Genomic DNA, 11,932 nt, shown 5'->3' with positions numbered 1-11,932 from the left:
CTGTTTCAGCATGAATTTTACTATCTCCTTTGGAATGATGCTGTAGTTTCTCTATATCTCTATCAAATCACAAACCGATTTGTGAACGTTATCTCTTCGAAGTCCAGCTATGATCAAGTGACACGGAACAAAATCTGAGAGGTTTCTGTACAAAGACTGAGGTTTACAAAATGATCAGACTGGTAACCAGCTGTTCTCAAAGTCCTCTGACTGGGTCACCGCAGGTTGTTTAACCTTTAGCTTTCACACCAACAAAAAGGTCAAAGAAAAATGTTTCTCTGCGTTTTTCCTTTTCACTTTTGGAAAGGATTAAACAGAATAAATGTCTTTTAACAAATGGTTGAGATGTTGAAAGAAGAAGTTTATAATAATCATGTAGCAAAAGTGAAATGGTTGAGAGTTGAAACAGTAATGTTATAATAAACACTTAGTTTGGGTTTTACATACCCAAACGGTAGCGATGGCTCAGGCAGGTCTATGTCCACAAATTTTTAAAGTAATTCATCAAAGTGACTGCAAATTTACCTCTACCAAATGGTAGACAAGAACCTTTAAGCGTTAAGGTGAACTTTGCAAGCTATTGTTCTTCTGCTCAAAACTATTCCACTGTTATAAATAGACTAGATGTTTAGTTTTATACACAAAAAATAAGTGATTATTTAGAAAAGACTTAAAATGAATAATTCCCCACATTTTAATGGCTAAAACCCAAGAAATGGTTAAGAAAAATATTCTTAAATAAACAAAATACCAGTCATGCATGAATTTATAATGGTACAGATACATTTGTGACAAAAATGCAACATTTTTATGTTTTAAAATAACTTATTTGATTAAGAATTAGTATTCATAAAAGCTGTCCTCTGCATTGTAATAAACTGCCAGTGGAAATTAAACTCTCACCAAATGTAGAAACTTTTAAATACAGGTTAAAAAAATTTCTTTTCTCATGCGCCAAAGTATGACATCTGCACAGTAACTTTTAATTACTTCTGCCACCATTGTGTATCTGTGTTCATACTTTAATAAGAATCCTGTATAACCGGTACAACATGGGAAGTTACAAGGCATGACAATTCCAGCACATAAAATTTAAAGGACATAAAATAAGTATCTAATGGTTTTGTAAAATTTACAAGCAAGTGGAAGAGAGCTAGTGGAGGTGGGGCGGGGTTGTGACTCTGAAGACCTCCGTGCACCATCGTAATGTGGGTTGCTAAATGGCACATAAGTTATTTTCTAGGTCAAAGAAACACTTAGTATGAACTCAAGACCGAAGCATCAAAGGAAAAAAGTGCATTTAGAACACCGAAATAGGTCATGTTAAAGTCTATGCGTGTATCATAGACTTTCCACTAAAACCACACAATGTTTGAGTTATATCACAGAATTCTTATTTCCTGCTGCTTGCCTTCATCGTTGCAGGGCATCAGCATCATGAGGTAACTCTGATTTTTGACAGAAATAGACAACTTGTCTGGCCTTAAGTATAAATATGTTTCTTTATTACAAAATGAGTTTTTCAACACGTTTGATCCAGATCTTTATCTGAAAAGTCATTGTGATTGAATAATTTTATTTTTCTGTGGTAACAGGGCAACAGGAATCCACTCACAATCAGGGGGGGACACAAATCTGCTGAGTGGAAGAACACAAATGTCTTAAAACTTTGTTGACATGTTTCTTTAGGATCTCTTACTGCACAATAACAAGATAATTGAGAAATTGGGATTTAAGACATTTAATGTTTGCACTGGTTGCATGACTTCCCCTCTCAGAATATGTTCACTACTTTTCACTGAAGTCTGAATTGACTTCAACTTTCCATCTACATTTCCTTCAGGAGTAATGGTAATATGCATTGTGTGTTTCCTACGAATAAATAATAAAATTAGTGTACAGGGAAACTTGCATGTGAGGTCAGTTGATTTGATGAAAAGTTTTTTTAGTCATTATTTCAAACAATATGTCTGTTTTATGCTGCTAAAAAGTTGGCAGGATGTATTTCATGAGGACACTGTGTGTCTAGTTTACAAACCTTTCTCAAAACCTTATTTACAGTGGGGGTTGAAGTATTCAGATACTGTACAGTAATATTACATTAGGTTGTAAATATATCAAATTCTATCTAATTGATAAAAGTATTGTATCATAATGTTTGTGTGACAGTGGCAGCAAATGAGGAAGTAAAAGTTAAACATCTCTTTATGCTGTCAGTATTGTTATAATATGCTATTATTAGTATCAGATTTAAAAGAACCGTCTTATAATAGCCTATTTACAACAGTATACAACAGATTTTTTTTGGTTTTTTCACATCCATTTTATATTAAAAAGCAACTGTGTATTGTTTACATAAAATATGACTCATCAAATCCTGACTGTCAAACATTTACTACAATATTTTTCAGTTATAATGAAGGAAAAGATTAAAATTACACAACATTTGATGAATCATGTATAAAGAAAACACATTATGTATTGAATATTGTAAAACATGTAATTGAAGAAACATGTAATAAAGAATGAAAGAAATTATAAACACTGACATTCTAAAAGTGCTCGATGAACTATTGTTCAATTATCATTAGTTCATTATTACATTATCAATATTAAGTAAACAGTGTGAATTCCTGTGCTTTAATCCTGCAGAGGGGGTTTTGAACTACCATGTGGGTAAAGTACACTTCACGTCATACTTCCCGCCTGACCTAAATACATCATAGCATGGGTGTTTCCAGAGAGCTCCTTGATCTGTGGTTGGATAGTTCCATGAAAGTCACCGAGTATTTAAACGCTACAACCATCGGCAGAGTTTATCAGCTCATCCCATCTGAGATTCCTGAACTGCCTGACTGACGCTGCAGAAGATGGCAAAACTGGCTCTATGTGTCTCTGTGCTGCTGGTGGTTCTGATGGCACTGACTTCCAACTGTAAGTACAAATTCATGATGATATATTTAGAAATATCTGAACTTTATTAGCACACATAAAAGAGTAATTTGTTTTTAGTTCGTGTGATTTTTTTGTTTGCATTGAAGTGGCATTGCGTGGCTTTTGTTATTCATGTGCTTCATATGAATATCTTCTTTAAAGTTGCCATGATGCCTTGCTGCACAGAGTATCATGAATCTCCAATTGGATTTAAACACCTGAAGAACTACACAAACCAAACGATCACAGACTACTGCAATATTAAGGCAGTGATGTAAGTTTAAACTATTGATCTTAATTCATACATTCGGAAAGATCTGGTGCCAGCATGGCTTTGGTACTAATATGCAAACTTCTCCCCTTGTTTCATTACAGTTTCAAGTTACAGAAAGGAAAATTTGTCTGTACAAATCCTGACAAGCCTTGGGTGAAGAAAGCTATCCAGTATTTGGAGAGGTAAGAAATCTTTATTTAAATATCAAACTTGAGAATGACACCAAGATCCAACATATGTCTAATTTCAGTTTTGCCTCTTTTAACAGGAAACCTTGAGCGACGTGTACATTCACTGTGATCATCAAGAAGCCATCTGATTCAAGTCAAAATGATACATCATTTTAAAGAAACTTAACCAATGTCTGTCTTATTTTGTATGTTTCAGTTCAGTTAATAAATGAGTATTTTTGTAATATTTCTTTGGTACATTCATTTATTCATTTTAAAGGTATTTTACAAGACCGAACACGTGATCATTTACATCCACGTACAATAATTATCCCTGAAATAATACGATGCAGCTCTTCAACTAGGAGATAGGGAGAGAAGACAATTCTTTGGATTTACACACAGAGAGGTAGAGATTACCGAGGAACAACAGGAATGAGTAAAACACAACAAGCAAGAAAATATTTCATTTTCAACTGATAATTAATAATCTATATAAAACAAAAAAAATCTGCAACATTATAATTTCCTTCAACGGTAACTGAGTAAACACACGCGCGCACACACACACACACACACACACACACACACACACACTACATTTTTGTTATATAATTATCCTATCAACACAACAGTCCTGAAATAAGTTCAAATTTTTTGAAGATTTTAATTATTATTTAATAAAGTATGTGCTTATTAGGCTGCATTTTCCTGAGACTGTCCTCTTGTGTTAAAATATCCCTGGCTGGATAAACTATTCATTTTGATAGCAATTTTAGATGGCTGCTTTGGTGACAGTAACATCCATAAAAGGGATATGTTTGGGCCGGGTTGTATTACCATACTTTCAGTGAATGAATATCAAAATTGCAACCGATCAATTGATTAATTATTGTTTCTTATTAATATTCTTGTTTAATTTATACATCAATCCCCAGCAGGCATGACAAAATTTTAATTTACTCTGTAACCAGCACTAGATGTGCTATGTGTATCCGCATACTTGATTTTTTTTTTTTTTTTAAAGCTTTTGGTTTCTGATGAATAAAATGCAGATGTGCATGTTGAGAAAAACCTAACAAAAAATGTTGCAATGTTTCTTAAATCTTGTAGGTCTACTCTAAAATATCAACGTAAAAGGAAAATAAAACTGCATAATTGTTTATAAAACATTGTGTCAAAAAATAATGCAAAAATAGGCAGGTTAACTGTGTGGTTACTGCTTATAGCAGGATACTTATTTTTGAAAATATATTTTAAAAAAAAAAGACTATTGACATAATTGGCACTTAAGACTACAGTTAAAAACAAACTTTTAGTTCTGATTACAAACTATCAGCTACAGTCAAACCCTGTCTACATTAGTTAGAGGTGCACTCAATCAGGGGTGATTCTAAGATCAGAGCTGCTTAGCCAGGTAATATATACATATATATATATATATATATATATATATATATATATATATATATATATATATATATATATATATATATATATATATATATATATGCATTTAACTGATGTGAACTAAAGCATTAATTAATGGAGACTTTATCATTAATTCCTGTTGCATTTAACTGATGTGAACTAAAGCATTAATTAATGGAGACTTTATCATTAATTCCTGTTGTCATGAACTAATGATGATCTCAGTGATGATTCATTTGATTATTTGACCCCTAATTTGCTTTTTATTTTTAAAAACGCATATACAAGAAGGAAAAAAGAAATCTGATTTTAGGGGTGCTTTGCTTCTGAAGCACCCCTCCAAAAAAGGGCTAAAACTGCCAATGCACTCAATGAATGAACTTTCCATCAGACGCAAACCCACCACGGTGTGTGTAATTCTGTGCATCAGCAGCGGGCGGCAGTGCCAAACACCACAGGAAGGATTCTCTCTTAATGAATGACCTGCTCGCTGTCCAGGCGGAAGACGCTTCATGTCCTCTGTTTTCTAGGCAATATGGCAGGTCTGGATGGTGTATAGCTGTGACTCACAATGAAATGTGCCGTACTGATAAAACTCGCTGCGGTTATAGATCTGGTGAGGATGCTAGCCTTGTTCCGGGGAGTGTAGCGCTAACGACGGCTAGCTGAAGCTAACTGGGTTGTTTTGAAGAATGGCAGCAGCAGGGGGAGAGATGCTTTACTTAGAAACAAGGTAAGAATAAGAAACATAGACAAGAGTCACATTATTACCAAATATTTACAAATATGTTGTATGCAAACTTGTTCCTACACCTTTTCTTTTAATATCAGTTCAGCTATATTTGCGTTGTTAAGGACGTGTGTAGCATTTCATGTGTAATGCAGCTGATGTTTTCTGTTTAGGTGTAAAATAAGTGAGACAAATAGTGAAGGTGATACCAGATGGCTGATCTGCTGACCCTGCTGGAGCCATGAAAGAGGAGGACAAGGCTGAAGGTTCGCGTGTGCCTCTGTTTGAGGACCCGGACTTTCCCTGTGAAGATACATCGCTGTTCTCTGGCAGCTCCACGCCCATCACCAGGCTGAGGGAAAGCATCGCATGGCAGCGCCCGCAGGTTAGCCCTTATGCTTAGCCCTGAAGGGAGGAATAGGGAGGGCTGGAAATAACGCTGTGGATTCCTTGATTGTGTTTTGCTGACAGTGGTGAAATGTTTACACACTGTCAAGTTCTTTTGGTATGCCTTATCACCTGTCACAGGTATTTCTGCTCAGTCAAAGAGGGATTTTCCATGTCAGTGAATTGATTAGATGATGACAGATAATTGCTGTGTGCCAAGAAATCATTCCATGTAATGAAGGAAGTAAATAGTTTTTTTTTTTTAAATTCTTTCTTTGTTTGACTAAGGACATCTGCCAGTCACCAGCTCTCTTCCCTACCAACATCAACTTGGCTCATGCAAAACAAGGTTTGCTAGGAGACTGCTGGTTTCTGTGTGCTTGCACCTTCCTGCTCAAGGCCCAACAGCTTTTAAACAAGGTATGCAAACAGCTGTTCTTATTTATCTGATAAATGTGCAGGATTTGCCATCCTGGCTTTATCATGTGCTCGCTGTGTTTTTGACTTGTGTGTAGGTGTTGCCTCCAGGTCAGCCCCAGTGGGGTGACAGCATATACAGGGGCTCCTTTCAGTTTCGATTCTGGCAGCAGGGTCACTGGACGGAAGTGACCATTGACGACCGCCTGCCCTGTATTAATTCTGCTCTGTGCTTCTCACGCTGTCACTCACCCACTGCCTTTTGGGTTGCCTTGTTGGAAAAGGCCTATGCCAAGTAAGTGGCCTTGCTTGTAGAATTTCCCCATTTTATCTTTACAATTCAACCTAATGTACCATGAAGTTTGATGCAGGACCATTTCTATCCCTTGTACTTTCCACAGACCTTTTTGTACGTTCCCAGCAACAAGTTTACTGAAGTCTGTTAATCTGATTTCCTGTCTGTATGATCCTCTCCAGACTTAATGGATCCTATGAGCAGCTGTGGGCAGGGCAGGTGTCTGAAGCCCTGGTGGATTTGACAGGTGGTCTAGCCGAGCGCTGGAGCCTGGGAGACTTGGGCTCAGTGGTAGAACTGCAAACAGAGCAGGACAGGGGCCAGATGAGGAGCAAAAAGCTGGACCTGAACCTTCTCTATGCTGTGAAGGATGACTGTGCTCTGAGCTGCTCCACTCACAGTTCCCCTGGAGGTTAGAAAAATGTTTCCCTGTAGATAATAGAACGAGTAATCCTGCACCTAATCACTGGCTGACATTCTTATTTGACATAGGTGTCAGTGAGCCGGGTCAGTACCACGCATTGATTGTGATGGAGTGGTTGGATGTGAAGAAAGTGTCAGGAAGTGAAGTGCGGCTTCTTAGGATTCGAAACCCCTGGGGACGGTGCTGCTGGGGAGGAGAGTGGATGTGGAGGTGCTGTGGTGAAGATTGATTGTCACTAGTGTTATTTCTTAATCAATTTCAATGCTCAGTGTTTAGGCATATGGATTGGAAAATATTAAAATCTTGCTTTTAAAAGGTTGCCAAGTGTTGCTAGGTGACATGATGCTAAGGGCACTATTAAAACTTAAATATTTGGTGAAGCTAAACTTGAGTCAATCTGGCCTTATGATGACGATGATGATGATGGATCAGCTTTTTTCTAGCTATTCCATCAATATTTATGTCCAAATCATATCTTTATTTATAAACAAATGGGAAGGGGTTTTCCATATAGATGTAAGGTTGTTGCCATCATCAGTCATCTCTAAAGTTGTCCAGTTGTGTAGGAACTTTGCAACAGCAAGGCTGTGGGATTACAGACTTTTCCCTTTGCCACATACTTTTTGACTCTACCAAATGTTACTGTTTAAAAATCAAAGTGCATCAAGTTTGAACTACACTCTCAACCCTTTGTGGACTTAACTCAGTCTATATAAATATTCCAAGCTTTTGATAACCTCAAATGGACCTTAAAAGGTAATTAGATCCTAACCAGGTTACTTCTGAAGTTCTGTTTTTCCTGACATGCTGCTGGCTTAAAGGATTTATTTATTAAAAAAACACACACACACACACAAGTGAGAGATATAGAATTTAAGCTTTTCTACACCTCTAAAACAGCATGTTGTCATGCTGTTTTAGAGTTCTGAAAAGGGTGAACCCATTCTAATACTTAAAATCCAACTTGTTTTGTGATGATTTTGGTCTATAAACTCATTACGACTTAATGCACCTTATGACTGTGTTTACTTTTTGACTTTTGCCTCCCACCAACATTTTCATAACAGATATAGTAAAAGCATATTGATGTACATGAGAGCAAAATTAGTCGTTTTGAAATGCAAAAGATTTAAGTTTTCAGATGGTTTTAATTTATTGTGTCTAGTTCTTTCAGAGGCTGAGAAATAAAACGTTTTGATGGAAGTTTTTTTTAAGAAACCCATTTGTATGTTTGCATCCCTATATTTTAAATGTGATTTTTCTGTTCCTGCAGTGGTGCTGGTTGGGGTTCTGTTGACCCTGTTTGCACCTCAGACCTACAATCCAGGTTAGCTGAGGGTGAATTCTGGCTGGATGAGGCTGAATTTCTGTCTCATTTTGATGACATCACAGTGGGATATCCCATCAATGAAGATGGACACTTGAGGAGCATTTATACTGGTTAGTCTTTTACTCAGCTAAACAGCTTTTTTATTTTCAGTGTCACTTTTAGATCTACTTTGTGGTACATTTTCATACTTGCAATTGTCTTTCTATCTGTCCCTCACACAGGAAATCTCCTGACACACCGCCATCAGCTGGCTGCTCGGTGGGTGAAAGGGCACTCGGCTGGCGGTAGTCGAAACAGCAGCAGCTACAACAGCAATCCCAAGTTTTGGCTTAAAGTTTGTGAGAGAGGAGAGGTTCTCGTGTCCCTGCTGCAGCATCGAAAAAGGAGAAACCTAGAGAAATACGCACAAATGCCACTTGAAAACAGCAAGAATATAAAGCACCAGCACTACCAAGCCATTGCACTGCACATGTGGAAGGTTCGTTCTGTCATTTTTAATTAACAAAAGCTGCAGCAACTGGCTTTGTATCTGTTTATGTATGACTAATTTTCCTCAGGTGGAGAAAAAGCGTTTCAATTTGAGCCGAACGTTGAATAAACCTCCTTGTGCTTCTACGCACTGCCATGCCTATGAGAGAGAGGTGGTCCTTCGCAGGCTGCTTGAACCCGGACACTACCTTGTTATTCCCAGCACCTACCAGCCAGGAGCTGAAGCCCACTTTCTCATCAGGGTCTTTTCCTCCTCTTCCACATCCCTCAGGTAGAAATGATTCGACTGGAATTATCTTAAACAAAACTTTAAAACTAAAGACTGTTAAATGCCCTCCATGTTACCCCGAACTGTTTTACAGAAGTTGGATTTTCCCTGCGTTATGCTTATTAATCTGACGTATTTCGATCTGACTGTATTATTCATGCATTACATAAAGTCATTGTCCCCCTCAGTGCCCTGAAATGCCCAGCACCTTCACTGCCACTGACAACAGATGGCGAATGGGAGACCAGTTGCTTCCGGGGCTCTTGGGTGGAGGGAAGCACGGCCGGAGGAAGCAGAAACTTCCTCTCTCACTGGCAGAACCCTTGCTTCCCTTTCACAGTGAATGATGAACAAACATCAGCAGTAAATGTCAAGATTATTCTGCACCAGAACCGCCCTGACTCTGATTTGTACCCTATTGGCTTCCACATTTATAAGGTCAGTCACACAAAGAAAACGACAGTGGTAGCCAAAGTTGTGGGTTGTAAGTCATTCTGCTGTACACCACCAGCACACCCAAAGCCTTTTTCATGTGTAAATTTAGTCACCATTAAATGTATGCTGATGGTTTCAGCATCATTAATATTCCAGAGTGAACTTGACGTGTCGGGTCTTAACAGTGTGTCCAGGTACCAGAGGGGGGATCTGTACAGCCCATAATGAGGAATGACGACCCTGTGGCCAGTTGCATCCCGCACTGTTACACACAGGATGTCAGTTTGGACTGCTCTCTTCCTCCTGGTTGTTACACCATTGTGCCGTCCACTTATCAGCCAGACTGCTCAGCAAATTTTACCATCAGCCTGGCTCGCAAAATACACAGGTTAGCTCATTTCTGTTGATTAGTCAGAGGGTCTTTAGAGATAATTGAATTAATTAAACTTTGTAAAATATGATGGTGGACTTGGCTCTCTTTCAGGAAAGTGGTGAAAAGTCAGGAAAGGCTTGGAAGATCCATTCAGGAGGTCAGTCTATTTATTGTACATTTTGTGTCATTTTATTAACTCTGGATATATTTTTTTTCCCCACATCTGAGGTTTACTTTCTGTATTTTATATCAAATTCAATATTTTGTGTTTCATTTCATCCTATACAACAATATAAAGCGATTATACAACAGAGTAGCGACTGGCAATGTTTCACCAACATTTTAATATTAATTATAACTAAATTATAACAATTGTTTAAAGTTACATATCAACATGAACTAAAAACAAAATTGCTATAATTTCTGGCAACAGCTCCTCTCTGCATATCCAACAAATCAAATGATGATGATTTATTTTTGGGGCTATGTGATGGCGTGATGGATAACACCGCAGCCTCACAGCACGATGGTCGCTGGTTTGAGCCTCAGCAGAGGTGAGGCTGAGTTTGAATAGTGATCTTTCTATGTGGAGTTTGCATGTTCTTCCAGTGTATTAGTGGGTTCTTTCCAAAGACATGCATTTTTAGGTAATTGTTTACCCTAAATTCTCACTAGCAGTAACCGCAAGTGTGAGTGTTTGTTTGTCCCTCTGTGTTGGGCCTACACTGGACTGGCGACCTGTCCAAGGCGTATCCTGCCTCTCACCTGCTAATTGCTGGGATAGACTTCAGCTTCCCAGTGACCCTGAATTGGAAGATGGGAAATTAATGATTTTTTAAATTTTTGACAAGTGGTCTCAGTGAATTGGTGGCACTGAAAAAAAATCCCTGCATCAAGGACAAGTCAGGGCATCATGCTGCATACGTGCATTGCTTGTATTTACATTTTTACATTGTTGTCAGAAGATGGCACCACTGAATAATCCCTCTGTGTTGTTTTGTCTGTCTCTGGGCGGCAGGTTTCTCACATCTCTGTGATGCAAAACTATCTCACTGGGACTGTTCCTGCTTCACTGACATCAGCTCACCTCCCTGCACCTCTTGGCCCACGATGAAACAACCCGTTCCACCATCCACACTCACTACAGAGGCCACGACTTTGTTTGTGTGTGCATGTATGTACCATGAGTGGCTGAAAAGGCAGGGATAGGAACCGCTCTTGGTTTCTGTGCAGCAATATACTGGATTAGAACATCAGAAGTTGCCGGTGGGCTGGGCTGCTAATGAAGTATGACGGGACTGGCTGGTGTAAACAAACAACCGCCACTGAAGAAGACCGCCGCTGCTCTTGCTCATTCATTCACTGGTGCGCCTGCCGGCCCAGAACAAAGAGTCCTCTCATGATGGTCCTCACACAGGCTGGGGGAAGCAATGGGTGAGGGGATGGTCTGCATCATCAGAGCCAACCAAACCAAACCGCACCCCACCATGCCATACGATCCCAGATATTTCCACCTATTCCACATCTTGTTCACAATCCTTTATATCCACTTGTATTGTTTCAAAAGGCAAACTCTTCTCCACAAATCAGTTTACAAGTGTATTACCAAGCACTAATGTCAGGCTCAACCACCTGAAATCCCCTCAGTTTGCAATTTCATCCTCTCCCTCAACCTCCCCCTTTGTCCCCCAGACTTTGTCGACAGCTCTGGACCTGAACAGAGCCACTGTTTGAGGTTTCCGCAGGAAGAGATGATGAGCAAAGGGATGACACAAGGAAAGCGGCACATCAGAGGAAGCCACTTCAAATGAAGAAGCCGCCATTCTTCTTTGTTTTGAAGCTGCACATGTGCGGTGGTGTGTGTCTGCCAGCTTGTAACAATTTCTGTGAACTGAAATCCCAGGGTTTCTGATCATTCACCAAAGCCAGAGTTACCAGACTTATGAAAAGCCCCGATTAACTGATCACAGTGGTA

General features: G+C 38.9%; 1 protein-coding gene across 1 annotated transcript; it reads left to right on the top strand.

The window, feature by feature from the left end:
- Positions 1–5,368: 5,368 nt before the first annotated feature.
- Positions 5,369–11,905, top strand: capn10 (calpain 10). The gene is made up of 13 exons (XM_079244244.1): positions 5,369–5,542; positions 5,713–5,924; positions 6,215–6,346; positions 6,442–6,638; positions 6,821–7,050; positions 7,131–7,272; positions 8,336–8,502; positions 8,614–8,870; positions 8,950–9,152; positions 9,338–9,587; positions 9,770–9,972; positions 10,069–10,114; positions 10,976–11,905. The coding sequence occupies exons 2-13, from the start codon at positions 5,781–5,783 to the stop codon at positions 11,069–11,071; spliced, it is 2,067 nt and encodes a 688-aa protein (XP_079100370.1). The 5' UTR covers positions 5,369–5,542; positions 5,713–5,780; the 3' UTR covers positions 11,072–11,905.
- The last annotated feature ends 27 nt before the right edge of the window (positions 11,906–11,932 follow it).

The sequence above is a fragment of the Telmatherina bonti genome, assembly GCF_933228915.1.
Source record: "Telmatherina bonti genome assembly, chromosome: 7".
Classification (NCBI taxonomy): Eukaryota; Metazoa; Chordata; class Actinopteri; order Atheriniformes; family Telmatherinidae; genus Telmatherina; species Telmatherina bonti.
The sequence above is the reverse complement of the archived record's forward strand: the minus strand, read 5'-3'. Positions and strand labels throughout refer to the sequence as shown.